At 35.8% G+C, this 16,350-nt stretch overlaps 1 protein-coding gene across 4 annotated transcripts in view; it reads left to right on the top strand.

Annotated features, from left to right (window-relative positions):
- The window catches only part of PTPRM (protein tyrosine phosphatase receptor type M), a 488,729-nt gene that overhangs the window by 466,004 nt on the left and 6,375 nt on the right, over window positions 1-16,350 (top strand). For all 4 annotated transcript variants that reach the window (XM_081323493.1, XM_081323492.1, XM_081323491.1 and 1 more), the window contains 7 exons: window positions 272-426; window positions 1,785-1,920; window positions 2,332-2,481; window positions 2,694-2,867; window positions 5,022-5,153; window positions 10,798-10,923; window positions 11,900-12,063. In XM_081323493.1, the coding sequence (XP_081179619.1) occupies window positions 272-426; window positions 1,785-1,920; window positions 2,332-2,481; window positions 2,694-2,867; window positions 5,022-5,153; window positions 10,798-10,923; window positions 11,900-12,063 (1,037 nt within the window). The remainder of the gene's footprint in view (window positions 1-271; window positions 427-1,784; window positions 1,921-2,331; window positions 2,482-2,693; window positions 2,868-5,021; window positions 5,154-10,797; window positions 10,924-11,899; window positions 12,064-16,350) is intronic.

The raw sequence follows: 16,350 nt of genomic DNA, 5'->3' as shown, positions 1-16,350 counted from the left end.
AATAGTCTCGGAAAATAGCCAGGTTTTCAACATCTTATGTAATATCATGGAGGTGGGGCTCATGGATCTCTGGGGAAATATTATTCCCCCGGGCATGCATCATGCCAATCTCTTTTCTGGTCACCAATAAGGCAGAAAATGGGAGGTCAACTCCAAAAGTCCCCAAATTTTAAAAGAGGGCTGAATAGAATTACGTTCTTTCTATGACATTTGAAAATGCTCACTGCCGCTGCTTTTCCTTTTCTCTTGTGGTCTGACAACCCATTAACAGAGAGGTGCCCATGAGATCAGAGAAATCAGACAGTTCCACTTCACTGGCTGGCCAGATCATGGTGTACCATACCATGCTACGGGTCTTCTCGGATTCGTCCGGCAAGTCAAATCAAAAAGCCCGCCTAATGCTGGTCCACTAGTTGTACACTGCAGGTTAGTAGAACCTATTTTGGCTTCTTTACTTGAGAAAGATGTTGGTCACTTTTTATCCTTTTTAAATTTAGCACAGCTGGAACTATCTTAGTTGCTTCAGTTTCTGAAATACCATTCATGAACAGGAAATCATAATGCATAATATTTGTTCTATGAATGTATCTTCCTCAACTGTAACAGACTGAAAAATCTTATTAGATTTAGACCCAGTTTAAATGTTGCAGTATTCTTCCAAAAGCTTCTGGAATATGTTTCTCCATGATGGCATTTCGCAGCTATTGGCACACCAGCTACTTATATGAGCCACCATTCATAAAAGGTGCATGCCCAGTACAACAATACAACACGGTCAACCAAACAAATGTGTTGCTAAATACATTTTAGGTTTAGACATATGGATTTTTAAAAGCAAGTTGCATTGATAATTAACAGGATCGTTCCAGGCCTAGAGAGGAGATTTAATACCGCTACAATCCTGAAGAATCCTTCATTGTTCCTATTTTAAATGGAAAGGAATTTCCTCATTAATGCCAATTGGGATTTTCCACAAGGCAGATCCAACTTCAGAAGATAATAATTTGGATATTTAAATGTTTTGCAACATAAAGCTGTTCATTTCAAGAAAAGGATGTCTTCAACTATGGTGATTAAAACTGAAATTTTATTCGTTCTCAGTGGATATCTTTTCCTAGATTTGCTGGCCCAAGTTCATCAAGCTGGCTTTGTGCCTAAGGCAGGACATTCTCCTAGTTTCTAGCTTGGTGCTTTCACCAGTACATCAAAGTGTGTGGCTTGCTCCCTCACAATCTTTTTTTGGGGGGGCATATCACTCAAGAAAGACAAGGGTCCGGAATACCTTAGGGAGCACCTGCGGCCGGCATCAACTTCCTTCCGCCCAGTGCGCTCCCACAGAGAGGGCCTCCTCAGGGTGCCACCGGTCAAAGAATGTCGACTGGTGGCCCCCAGGGGGAGGGCGTTCTCTGTGGGCACGCCGGATTTGTGGAACCATCTTCCGGTTGAGCTCCGGATGGCGCCCGACCTTCGCTCCTTCCGGCGCGATCTAAAGACCTACTTGTTCGAACAAGCCGGCCTGGCCTGATGGGTGATGGGTTTGGGTTTTACTGTTGTAATGTATTTTAACTTATTGCTGTAGTTTTTGGGCATCTTGTTTAATCTCTTTTAATATTTGTATTCTTGTTTTTTAACATGTATTGCCCTGTTCACCGCCCTGAGTCCTTTGGGAGAAGGGCGGTATACAAATAAAATTAATAATAATAATAATAATCTTTCCATTTTGGTGAAAGGAATTGCTAGCATTTTCTGAATGTTAAAATGATAATGTGCTTTTGTATTTACAGTGCAGGTGCTGGCCGAACTGGATGTTTTATTGTCATTGACATTATGTTAGACATGGCAGAAAGAGAAGGAGTTGTAGATATATTCAACTGTGTCAGAGAACTTCGATCTCGGAGAGTTAACATGGTGCAAACAGAGGTATTCTAAGCGTTCCCTTATTTTCACTTTTCATATTGGATAGAATGAAAATGAGTTTTGTTTTGTCACATATTGAAATTTAAATGTCAGGTGGCCTACAACTCTCTTTTGAGCTTCCTCACCCTGATCGTATGGCTATTATGCTCAACAAAGTAGCAGCATATAGCCAACCTCAAAAAGCTAGACCAGGTTGGACCCAATATTTTGAGTTATATGAGTTTTTGCCTCTGAGTCTTGGACCTCAAATCCAGATATTTTTAATTCTTATTTTCTTAGACTTGTAATAAGAAAATCAACAAATGAGCAGTTTTAAAAATTTAGTTGGGATTATGCCGGATATAATGAGTGTGTGTTAGATTTGGCAATGGAATGTTGTTCCAACAGTCTGATTTTTTTTTTAAATTTCTCTAGGAACAGTACGTATTCATACATGATGCAATACTGGAAGCCTGTCTCTGTGGAGATACCTCTGTTCTAGCTTCACAAGTTAGATCAGTCTATTATGAAATGAATAAACTTGATCCTCAAACCAATTCAAGTCAGATCAAAGAAGAATTTAGGGTAAGTCAATGATTGAAGCACATTTCAAAAGCCAAATATTTGCAAAATAGCCTTTTATTATAGAGCTACATTTAGCTTAGCTTAATTTTTTAAATATTATTCTATGAAGCATAAATTGTCTTCTAATTTAATTCCCTGGAAATCAGTGTAACACTGAAGACATTCATTCTTGAGTAACTTTCTGTCAAATTCATTTTATCTTATTTTGGTAGACTCTAAACATGGTGACCCCAACCCTTCGGGTAGAAGATTGCAGTATAGCACTTTTACCCCGGAATCATGAGAAGAATCGGTGTATGGATGTTCTTCCTCCAGACAGATGTTTGCCTTTCCTTATCACAATAGATGGAGAAAGCAGTAATTACATTAATGCTGCACTGATGGATGTAAGTGCTTGTCTTGGTTTTCTTAGTTAAAAAAGTGTGTTCGTGATATCAAAGAACCTGGAAAGTTGCAAGAAGCTTGGCTCCATAAAGTGCTCAAATCTTTCAAATATGCTTTCCTGAATTTACTTTAAAAATGTTAAACATTCAGATAGATTCAGATATAAGTTATAGAACTGCTAAGGTATGAAAATATTTGTTGAGCGAGGGTCATACTCTACTAAGCAAGGAAACCAGCCAACTTCATATTGCATAAACTTTTTTTTAACAAGCATCATACATCAAGTTTCATATATTACATTGGCCAGTTGGACGGCAATACTTAGTTGACCTTGGTTGGTCACAAAAAGCTCAATAGAATCAGACCTCATCCATGCATGCATGAAAGAACAGAAAAATACGAAAGAAAGAAAGAAAGAAAAAGAAAGAAAGAAAGAAAGAAAGAAAGGAAGGAAGGAAGGAAGAAAGAAAGAAAGAAAGAAAGAAAGAAAGAAAGAAAGAAAGAAAGAAAGAAAGAAAGAAAGAAAGAAAGAAAGAAAGAAGACTGGAGTGAACTGAACTGAACTGGAAAGCCAGAAAAAAAAATCTGAAGAAAGGCAATGTCAAAGCACATTTCTGTTGTTTGCCAAGAACCATGCAGATGTGTCCCTAAAACCTTTTGGAATTGAAATCAGTTTGAAGGTTAATCTTTATTGTGCTGTACAGTTTACATACCAATGGTTCCATTCATTACAGCAAACCAAACCAAAACGGAATAAATAACAGAGAACAGATTGATGCAATATGAGTGTTTAATCAGTATGCCTCATATCTAATGTATGCATATGAACTGTCAAGAGTAACTCATTATATAACTAAGGCTACAACTATATACATTTTTGTTGGGGCTTATTTCAAAGTTTGTGTGTGTGTGTGTGTGTGTGTGTGTGTGAGTCTTTGTATACATACAGTATCATGCGCACTTATAAAATGAGACTTCAAGGTAGCTAGTCGGCATAATAATATAGGGGAAAAAATTAGTTTTCTTTCTCATTTTCATAGTAATGAATAGAGGAGGGAAAAAAGCCTGCTAGCATAGATAATACACAGGCCATTACTTCAGTCAATTGATTCTTTTCTAACTGAATGAACATTTGCTAAGGATACTTTTATCCACATTAAATGCAGATATGGAAATCTTAATACACTAACATCAATTAAATAAAAGGATACTTAAATATGTTTTACACTCTTTAGAGATTTGTGGAGTATCTCTAACATTTTAGAGCGGCAGTAATTAAAGCTGTCACACATATAAATACACACATGCCAAAAAGCAGGCTTCAGAAAAGAACAAAAACATTTTCAGTGATCTTCCATGAAAGCAATCTTTTCTGATATGACTACTAGTTTCATAGTTAGCACTTATATTATTTATAATAAAGATATGTGGAAAGGTTGTATGCTTAAAAGGTGGGAGTATCACATTAGTGATTATGCAAGTGATTGACATTGCCTACACATATCCAACATATACTGTACATTATATATATTGCAGTTAGCAAAGTCCTTATCTGCAGTAGCCACTTTTACTGAATCCTTCTACCTGCTGCCTTATAGAGCTAGATCTTAAGAAACACAGCTGTTGGATACATCTGGAAGGAACCAGGCTAGAGATGTCAGCTTTATTTCATGACTGTTTCCTCTTCTCCCAGAAGTTGTCACATAACTACACCAAGTAACATGACAGAAACAACAGCATGATTAAAACTCTGCCCCCTTTGTATATGTGTTGACATATCTTGATGGCTTTTTTAACCCATCCCTTTTTAAACATTATATATTTCTAAAATAGGCCTTGCTTCCTATTCCTTGTCCCTTGTATTTGATGGCATTCTGCTAATGTACACATTTCACTTGGGACAGGAACATCTGGTGCATATCTATATAACTTCACTATCTCCAAGTTCCGTTGGAAGACTGGGATTTAAAAGCAATTCTGTTCCTAGTCTGCTGTAATTGCTTCCATGCCAGTTCAGCAGAAGCTTTTTCTTCTGTTTCCATAATATATAGAATATCATTTTTAAAGAAAATATTATTTGTATTCATTTTTTTTCTTATATTTACTTTCTTACTGTAGACTTTAATCCTCCATTAAATATCCTTCTTATTTTGCAGAGTTATAAACAGCCTTCAGCTTTTATAGTCACTCAGCATCCTTTACCAAATACTGTCAAAGATTTCTGGAGACTGGTTCTAGACTACCATTGCACATCAATAGTGATGCTGAATGATGTGGATCCAGCACAAGTAAGTCAAATACATGAATTTAGTGAAATTACTTGCTTTATAAGTAATGTCTCTTTTAGTACTGTCTCCTTTAAGTTGAGTTTGACGTTAAGGGACTTCTCTTCCATGAATGCTTCCAACTGCTTCTTTTTCAGAATCCCAGTCTCTCTCTCTCTCTCTCTCTCTCTCTCTCTCTCTCTCTCTCTCTCTCTCTCTCTCTCTCTCTCTCTCAAAACTTTATTATATACAAGATATTTTAGATATAGATATTATAAATTAAAGAAAGCTAGATTAGAGAGAAAGATGAGCATAGTGTTAAAAAGGGGAAAACGTCAATAATCATTCTACACCTGCTGATGATACTATTCTTAATATCTGAAAGTGCAAATATTTGCAAGTTCTAACAATGAAAACCAAGAGCTTTGAACTAAGATTAAATATAAAGAAGATTCAACTAATCACAACAGTTACGGCAGCCAAACTTAGAACTGACAATGAAGTGATAGATGGCTTTTGCCTTTTAGATTCGACTATCAACAGTAAAGGAACTGGGAGTCGTGAAACGTTTTGTAGACTAGCACTTAGTAGAGTAGCCATAAAATTTTATTCTTGAGTGGGAATATGAATCCTCAGTTTACTAGTCCAAATCAACCATTATTTACTCTGCTGCATAGACACAAGATCTATTTTTGTGATGCTGAAATCCTGCTCTTTATAACTGCTTCTTTCCTTCAGAAAAAAAAGAGCATCACTGACTGTCAGTCCCTTTGTTTAATAGGAGCAGTGCCATTAATTGCATATCCTCATGGGAACATTTTCCTGGGGATGCTGAATGTCAGTTTAAGAAAATGCGCTAGCTTATGCTACTGGGAAAGAGACAATTATGTCTCCAGACAAAGTATAACACAGATGGTGGCTTGTCATCAGTGCTGCTCAATAGACATCTGCACTTAGAACTAAAATGGCGCTGGCACGACTTCCTGAAACACCATACTTCCTTTTAGCCTTACACATGTTACTTTGCTGTGTTCCTTCTGTCTCTTTCCAGCTGAAGTGGCAGCAAAGTCCACATCAAAAGTAGTCAGTTCCTGGAAACTGAAAGATGAAACTCTTACAAAATACTGATGGAGTTGAAAAATGGGTGCCCATACTAAATTAAAACTGCCCCGTTTTTCTACAATTTCTCTTAAGAGTATTTATTGTACTGCTTAATGAAACACTTTGGTTAAAGAGAAGAACACTAACAGCTGAATCTGATGTACTGTATACTATATTTATGATAAATAAAAGAATTACTTTTTTAACATTTGAAATATTTTTGCCATTATTGTTTTAAAGTTCATAAGTAACACCCCTTCGGCAAGTAATTATAAATTTCAGGGATTCGCTTGCATATTTTTGTATCTCAACCACACTCACTGGTCTCCAGGGAAATGCATAAAAGGCAAAAGAACTTGTGTGCTGGTGAGTTATTTTCAGAATGAACAAGGAAAGGCTTGTAGGATCAAGCTGTTTAGTCAGCTATGTTTTGAATATACAAAAGCAGGAAAACTTTTAAACTTTCCATTGGCTTTGCTTGGTTACCTTTTAAAACTTTGGAGGGCTGCTGTCTATTGGGAACTACACCTGGTTTCCTACTCTGATGTCTGTTCCAAAGTGTTAATTAGGGTACATAGGGTGAAACAGGAAAAGAAAATGAACTCTTTGTTAAAAGAATTTTTTTCACCTGACATTACTTTGTTTTTGTTTGAGAATATTTCCATTGAAGAAATTATTGTCCTTTATTTTTCTATATAACTTATACAGTTACTCATAATGGTTACTTCAAACCCTCCTTGCTCATAACTGTTTACAGCCTTTGGTGGGGCAAAGTAGTTCTGGTGTATAAATTGAAGGAAGGTATCCCATACAGGTCACAACACTGAAACCATTTTTGGGTTGGCCAGGTAGATTTCTAGAAACTAGAGTTTGAAAAATCATCTTGTCTAGCTTTCTGCAGGAAACCACTACTATTGCATTCCCAACAGGTGGTCATGAAGCCTCTGTTCAACAGCCTTCAATTTAAAAGAGCCGACCCCTCCCAAGGTAGTCTGTACCATTGTCGAACAATTCTTACCATTAGGAAAAAAAAAGAAGTCCATAGGAAATCTACTCCTTTGTATTTAAACCTTGTGAAATAACTCTGAACTATTCTTTCCTGTCTTCTACACGACAGTTCTTTAAAAACAGCTGTCAGGTCTCCCTGTAGTCTTCCTTAAACATACCCAGTGCCTCCAACCTTTCATTGTAATTTTTCCTTCCTGGCCACTTATCATCTTGATTACTCTCCTCTGGATGTGCTCCAGTTTATCAACATCCTTTCAAAAACTTGATGCCTAAAACAGGACATATTATTTAATGTGCAGCATTAGAGAAGAACAGTGACTTTTTCTTGACATTCTTTTCTGTTGCTACAGCCAAGGATGATTTTTTTTTGCCAATGCATCGTGCTACTGGTGTATGTTTAGCTTGTGAACAACTATGAGACTGGATTCTTTTCACATGTAGTTTTGTTCATTGTGTCCCCTTCCCATTTTATTCTCATGCTTTTGATTTTTTTCTAGTAGAATGTAGGATTTTACATTTGTTATATCATCTTGCTGATCTCTACCCATTGTCAATGTCCTTGAATTTTGATAGTCCTACAAAATGTTTGCAATCCTCCTATCTTTGTGTCATCCTCCTAGCTTTGTGTCATCCAAAAATGTGAAAATCTCATTTTTTAATCCATTAGCCAAGTCATCTATGAATTAAGTGAAACAGGGCAGGGCTAGAATAAAACCCTCAACACTACATGACACTCCTTTCTAGTACTTTTCAACATATTTAGAATTGACCTGGAATAAGGTGTGACTAATGGAATAGCTATGGTACCAATGACACTAAATTGTTCATACTGGTAAAAACAATAAGAGTCTGCCAAGAGCTCCAAAGGATTCTGTTAGGGGAATAGATGTCAAAATGGCAGATCCAATGTGAGCAAGTATATAGTGATGCACATTGGAGCCAAAACATTTTAACTACTCATACAACTAATGGAATCAGAACTAACATTGACCAACAAAGAACAAGATCTTGTAATAAGGGTAAATTCAATGAAATTTTCAACATAGTTTGCATCCACTATAAAAAAAGGCTAATTGCATGTAGGGATAATAAGAAATGGAATTGAAACTAGAGATGCCAGTATCATAATATATTGTGTGTAGTTCTGATCACCGCATCTCAAAAAGGATAGTAGAGCTGGAGAAGGTTCAGAGGAGGATAGCTAAGATGACAAAGTGGTTAGAAGAGTTCCCAATATGAAAAAGATTGTGATATTTTTAATCTAGAAAGGAGGCAAACAAGTGGAGACATGTTTGAGGGATACAAGATTATGCCAGCAATACTTTTCAGAAAGTTTGCATAGTATTAAAATGTTTAAACCCAAGTACTTTAATTTTCAAGTATCATTTTTACAAATGATCTTCATACAGCTGAAAGCTTTCTCTGTTCTTTTCCCACATTTGATGGCTTTTCAATTTTCTTCCTATTACTAGCTTGAAAATAAAAGACCATAATTTGCATTATGTTTTAAAATTCCAATATGACCTTTCTATTGTGATACTAGCAGACCATGCACATGAAAGAAACTATAAGGTTTTTTTTCATGTGAATGGTTTCTAAGTTTTGCGAAGAAATATTCCATATTAAGAAAAGGATTGTTCCTACCTAGAGCCAATCAGTTTTGATTATTCCAATACATTCCGTATGACAATGCCTTTGAAGAATGTCAAGAAATTGTAGTGGGTGCAAAATACACCAATTACATTTCTACGCAAAGTAAGATACTGGAATTACATTATGCTGGTATCAGAAGATGTGTGCTGCTTGTTAATTGCTTCTTAGGCAGCATTTAAGATATTGTTACTGACATTTAAAGGCCAAAATGGCTAAGGTCTACATCTTCTGATGCAAACTTCCTCGAGCATTACAGTCTGAAAATATCCCCAGTCTGCCCAGCATGAAATAGAGGGCATTTTCCTGTTAGTCCCAGGGTGAGGAAGGCCTTCCCTTAGGAAATGTAGGTAATGCACATTCTCTTTTCCACTAGACCACAGGTCTGCAACCCGTGGCTCCGGAGCCGCATGCGGCTCTTTCAGCTGTCTCCTGCAGCTCCCAGTCCTCTGCCATGTGCAGTCTAAAAACAAAAAAAAAAAAGTGGGACTAAAAAAGTTCAACCAATCAATTCAAATATGCAGGGTAGGTGCATATCTTGCCTTGGCTCCACTCTTCAGTCAAACCCTGTTCTGCGCATGCGCGCATGTATGCGCATGTGCACACATTTTTTGCGGCTCCCAGTTTTTCCTTTTGTGAGGGAACCGGTTCCGAGTGGCTCTTTCACTCTTTCAGGTTGCTGACCCCTGCGCTAGACCATCAACCACAATATGCATTTTTTTACCAGGTTTTTAATTGTTATTTGTTGTTTGCAAGATTTAAAAATACTTCTTTCCATTTTTATTTTTGTAGCGTTCATTATATTGATTGCTAGCCTTGCATGTCCAAATGAATAGAGAGGCAGGATATAAATTAAATCCAAAATAAAAATCCTTCAGTGGTTCTCTCGGTTTGTTTTGTTTGGCCTTAACTGTCTGACTGAGCCTATTTGTAAATTGATGTCTGGAATATTGGAAAGTGAAGATTCAGGATGGATTAAGAAGGACTCAGCCTACCTAATATTATCTGCTATTTAAATGGTCCAGAGTATCTCTTTGATCCCCTGTGATTACTACACTACAAATATACTGTTGAAACAAATTGTCAAAGTGAAAAAGGAGATATTTATATAAAGGGAAGGCAGCTAAGGTTTTGGTGATATCCAGTAGTGTTGAGATTAAAGAAAAATGTTGCCTTGAGAAATGAAAAATGTGTTTCATACCCATGATAACCAGCATAGGAAGGATTTTTTGTGATATCCCCAGAGAAGCAAAATATTTTCCACAGAGAATTCTTTGCACGTGTTTCCCAGTTCTCTTTTTGAAAGAAGTTGAAAGTTTCTTTCCATCATACATTTGGAAATAGTTTGAAAATAATGGTTTGGAAAACAATGGTTCTTCTTTCCATTTAGTCTTAAATTATAATTATTAATAGTTAAATTCAATTTATTTATATTTTTGTTTTCTAAATATCTTCTAATCATTTTTGTTAAAACAAGTTTGTTAATAAGTAAATAAAAGTAAAATTATAAACGCTAAGTGTCCTCTATAAAAGTTTTCTCCTGCAATGTAGGTATGAATGCATGTATTACATATTTGTACATAGAAGAAGTGTACTACAAATTTCACTGGATCTATGTAGTAAAGTAGATTATATTCTTAGAGGCTGAGAATTGTTTCTGCATTTTTCTTTCTAAAAAGGTATAATTGCAAAATACATTAAACACAATAAGCCTTTAAAATGTTGGTCTTTTCTTGAAGGACTCCAAAGTTTCATTGATATATAAACCTATATACAAGCATCCTTTCATGTAGATATAAACTTCTGTGATCTTTGGAGCTCATATGGGCACATAAAAAAATCACAGTTGAGTATATGGAGCCATCCTAAATAATACAATTACACATGAATTAATCTCTTTCTTCTACAGCTATGTCCACAATATTGGCCTGAAAATGGTGTTCATCGACATGGTCCTATTCAAGTAGAGTTTGTTTCTGCTGATTTAGAAGAAGATATAATCAGTCGGATATTCCGAATTTATAATGCATCAAGAGTAAGGATCTTATTTAGTTATTTGTTTATTTTTTATGAGTGGTAGAAATATAGTTTGCATTCACATTTTAAGGAGTCCAGATTTAATTTAATGTTTATTATTTGTTGGAAGCATTCCATATAAAAATCCACTGTGCTCATAAAATATTTCATCTGTAATGTAGACTATGTAATATTCTATAATTGGTACCAGCCTACAAGCTTCAGCTGGAACAAAAGTGTTGCCAGGATTTGGATGAATTTATAAAATCTAGACCGTATCTGGTTAGTGTTAAACTGCTTAATAACATACAAGAATGAAGAACACTCACTGAACAACTTTGCGAGGCCTTTTACCTGGTTATTTATTTATTTGCCAGAATTAAGGATACATACATTTATATTTTGAACATTTTTAACATTAGTTACAGAGTCAACAAATCAATAACCCTGAAGATTTTTTTCAAATCTTATCTGTCAATAGAGCTGAGAAATTGGAAAACATTTTTTCTTTTTCCTTTTGTTATAAATTAGTAGAAATTTTCAACAGACAAGTACAGTTTTCCAAAGATGCCAAAGAAGGGAGAGGTTATTCTGAACGAATTATTCTGTATTTAGCATGTTAACAATCAGTCATCAGAATGAAAGTTCATTTCAGAAATTTGACAATGACAAGCATATTAAAAGAGCAACACTGATGAAATTATATCGCAAATTTCAGCTTGGTAGTTTGTGATTGCTATAATATTAATCATATATTTGGCTCTTGCAGCTGTACCATTGTTTCACTTCAGCATATCTATATTTTTAGCTGTTTAAAATATCATCTTAAATCTGAGATTCTAAGTCATAACTTTGAAATGTAAATTTCTTTCGAACATTTTAAGGAGCAATCTTCTATAACAATGTTAAGGGCAAGGGTGTAATGTGCATATTATTTGAACTCAGAATAAATAACGCTGTCTTTTTTTCTTCCCCTGTTGGTTGGGTCCCCACAGCCCCAGGATGGCTACCGAATGGTGCAGCAATTTCAGTTCCTTGGATGGCCTATGTACAGAGACACACCAGTATCTAAACGGTCTTTTTTGAAACTCATACGTCAAGTGGACAAGTGGCAGGAAGAATACAATGGAGGAGAAGGCCGTACACTTGTCCATTGCTTGTAAGTGAATACAACTGTTAAGGTGATCAACAACAGCAACTCTTATGAAGCTGATGTTTAGAATTCGAATTAGATTTTAATCTAATTCAAATTCTACAACTCTGTAAAGTCAGAGCTATGATTGTCCCTATAGGATGGGGGTGAGTTTGAGAGCAGATATCGTGCCCCAAAGTCACCTAGTGAAATTATTGCAAAAGTAATATTCAGATTGGAGAGTTCCTAATTTACAGCCCAAAAGCAATGTAACAAACTCATAGACAAACTGTTTGTCAATAATTGTCCAGTATAGACAATATATCTCTGAGCACTGCCACACTGAGAACTAAATCAGAGAGGACTGTGGTCTTTCTGCTCTTTTTATATGTTTCCCGGAGGTAATGTTATTAACCCTGTTTGATGCAAAATGGTGGATTTCACTGTGCTCCTTTGTAAGGAAGAAGATACCATTTCTGCCACTGCTTCATCCCATCTTCCTGCTGCATCATATTTTATACTATTTGTACTGCATGGGAAGGAGGTTCAGAAGGACTGGCTGGCAGGTAACTCATGATATCATGAAATTGGAAGGGACCACTAAAATCATATTGTCAATTTTCTGCAAAGTACAGAAAACGCGATTAAATCATCCCAGAGACGTAGAGAAGAATAGAATTCCAATAATAAATAATTGGAATTCAGGAAGATTTGGATTGCAATAGTGTAATGGCAAAGAAAATAATATGATAAACTTTTGCAAAGAGAATTCTTTATTTATTGCCAAATCTGTTTCAAGCAACATAAATACAGAGTCTACATATGGACATTACTGGATGCACAACACTGCAATCAAACTGACAACACATCAGGAAATGGAAGAATGAGAAGTGCAATCTATTGAGCCTGGTGGAATACACCATGATTTATTGATGTCAAATATATAGGTTAAACCTGAGAGAATGAAACTGACTGGGTTAACAAGATTTGATACTGGCAGTATGCAGTAAGAATATAAGATCAATGTAAAGAACAGATTCAGACAATGAATCAATTATGCACTAGAGAATCTGATGAGTCGTACAAAGACATGAGGCATTGTAAAATTGAAGTAAAAATAGTCTAAAAATGTCAAAGATGAGAAGAACATGAATAGGGGCTTTTAGGACTAGTAAGAAAGAACAAAGAAAAATACCTTATTTGAGAATGTCAGCAAAAAGAGAAAAACAGTAAAAAGAAGGTGAAGTGTTCTCTGTGTTCAGAAAAATCATATAAAAAACTACAGTGGAATTAGAAATGCTCAGAAGTAATCAGGAAGGAGATCTAATAGACACAAAAGAGATTAAAGGAACATAGAAAGGTTGTGCTAGATGGCAGCCAAGACAAACCAAAAGCTCTAACTCTTTGCTACTATCTAGTGGTCAGGCAAGCAATAGGTTGGTAATCCTTGGTGAAAAATAAGGGAGAAAAATACTGTACTGAATGGAGAACCTGAAGCATAAAGGCATCATAGAATCATTGTTCTGTATGGTGATGGAAAGTTGCTTTTTCCATAGCTGGTAATATTAGATTGAAATTTCAGCTGAAAAAAACATCAGTTTTGTTCTTGTAGTGTCACTTGGTAGCACTAAATGGACATCAGCATAGTTAACAGAGATGCAAACAAGATTGCTTAGCTTACATCTGATTAACTGTAGATGAATGATAGATAATTTGATTTTCTTAGGTTTAAGAATAAAGGCGGACAGTATGCTAAAGAAGTAAAGCTGAGATTAATTTTAAGGAGTAAGGCTGTGACAGACAAGATTACACCGGATAAGGACATTTCTGTGACAATAAAGTTGAGAACAGTTGAAGTTAAAACAATTTTTGGGGCAAGAAGAAATTTATCTACTTTGGGAATGTGATACAAGTTGACGAAGGACTAGGAAAAAAATAACTACATTTGGCCAGTTGAGAGATGAAGAAGAAAACAATAAATAAGAGGGATAGATGGGGCTGAGATTAAAAGAATTTCTTTAGAAGAATTGTGGTTGTTGCTAAAGATAGGTCACGATAGAGAATACTTTTGTTTGCCTGCGCAGTCACCAGGGATTGAGCCTAACCAAAAAAATGCCTGAGTACAAAAAAAATTGACACACAATGGGAAATTATTTGTTTGAAATATTGTGAAGTTTGGACCACCACTTATAAAACCATTTTCCATGACAACCAGACTATGGCTAAACTGAACCAATATTTCAATTGCTCTTTTTTATATCTTCCTCCTTTTTTTCCTAACCTTAGTCTAAGACAAATCAGAATAAATGGTAATTTTGTTTGGCAAATTTTGTTAACCCACCCATTTGATTTTTGAGGGTGATCATTGTGAGAACCTAACCATTTGTGGATTATTCAGTAAATGGTGATCAAAACATGGCTTAGCATATGTTAACTTATGTGTTTCTTCACTTTGTGTCTCTCCATCTTTCTCTCTCTCGCACTTATGTACATGCAATCAGATCACAGCCTGACTGAAATATAAGGTTTTTTAAAAAAAATTAAAGATTACCTAGATTTTGTTAAAATTACCCCACTTTTCAGCTGATCATGGTCCAGTAGTTTTATCACACTGTTTTGTAGTTTTCTCACCTGTTGAATAAAAATTATAATATTTTATTTTGGGAGGTTTAGCTCATTAATGCTTTGAGATGCACATCTGGAAGGTTTTTTCAAATGCAAATTGATATTATCTCTCTTGATTACTCGTGATATTAAATGATTGTACCACCTCTTGTGTGTGCGCACACGTGCATGGCACTTTGAGGTAGAATAGGAAGGGGAAAAAACTTCCAACATAATCCTTTTAAATGACTTTAGTTTAATTAGATGCTGAAAGTATAGCACAATATTATCCGGTATTTTGGCAGCAGGGAGCATTCTTTTCATAATGTCTGAATGTGACAGATGTGCCATATTGTAGTTCCTTTGAAAATCAGCCATTTGTGAATGTTGTCTTTAAAGAGTTGCAAGCTAACTAGTCTGCACTCTGGTAATTATTAAGGTTTATTATTTTCAATGAAGTGCCGTCTAAAAGATGCTGATTAGAATAGCTGTGGAAATGACAGGGTTTCTAGAATGGGAGTGAGTCTCTAGAAAACTAAAAATAACCAAAGATAAAGCATGCTGAATTTAATCATGCATCTAAACTCATGAAACACATGTTTGCAATAAACTGTTCTGGGTTCTGATATTCTTGGGATAAATACAGTTTCTCCAATTGAGTAATATATAGTATTAATTATTAGTATATATAAGGAATGTGCCATTGAAGTCCTAATATACAGATATTCACTTTTCCCAAAGGTGCTTTCTCCAAAAACATTGGATGTTTTTGCTCTGACAATATAAGAGGCAGCCTTTAGCTTTAAACTGCTTCGCTTTGAATCACTGAAGGGGGGGAATGTTTTGATAAGATAAGAAATAGCCCGCTACAGAAAGGAAGTGAAACTTCATATGTTAAACTAATTGGATAATGTGATTTATGACGTGAAATTAAGGGAGGGAATTGTGTATGATAGATGTGCTTAAGGGAGGAGATTTCAGATTCTGGCATCCCTCCATGAGTGCCAGTGCTTCATTCTTATTATTATAGACTTTTAGAAAAACAATGCCTGAATGTTGTTTGAACTGTCTCATTAATCGGAACCGTGACAGGCAACTAGACTTTTTTCGTTGAAAATGTTTCACTTCTCATTCAAGAAGCTTTTTCAGTTCTAACCAGCTAGTGGGGAATGGAAGGATTTATATTCTTTGCAGTTATCTGGTCATTAGCACTCTGAGGGTTGGTGTCTCTCAGACAGTTGTTAAGGCCACTTGGGGTTTTATCTGTATCCTCAGAGTCATCTGAATCAGAGTGTAGATGGGTGTGGAACCGTGTTGGGACTGTTGAAAGGACAGGATTGTAAACAGGAGATAGTTGCTGTTGTATCCCTCCCCCTCTGTTGAGGGAGTGCTGTTCAGTTTTAACATAGATATGAATCTGTACCTGAGGATACAGATATAAGGTCTAATGGTCAAGTTGTCAAGACTCTTCTGAATGTTGAATCTATCCTCCAAAGTGTTGGCAATTCCCCATAGCTTGATGTTGTCTGCAAATTTGTTAAGTTCTCCTTCTATCTCTTACCTAGATAACTTATGAAGATGTTGATGAGCACTTGGCTCAAGACAGAACCTTGAGGCATCCCACTGTATGCTCCCCTCTATGTAGACATAGTTCCATTGAGGACTACATGCTGAATACAATCAGTCAGGCAACTTAGAATCCATCTGCAC

Source organism: Vipera berus (genome assembly GCF_964194415.1).
Source record: "Vipera berus genome assembly, chromosome: 3".
Lineage (NCBI taxonomy): Eukaryota > Metazoa > Chordata > Lepidosauria > Squamata > Viperidae > Vipera > Vipera berus.
Note: the sequence above shows the minus strand (reverse complement) of the source record. Positions and strands in the feature narration are given on the sequence as shown.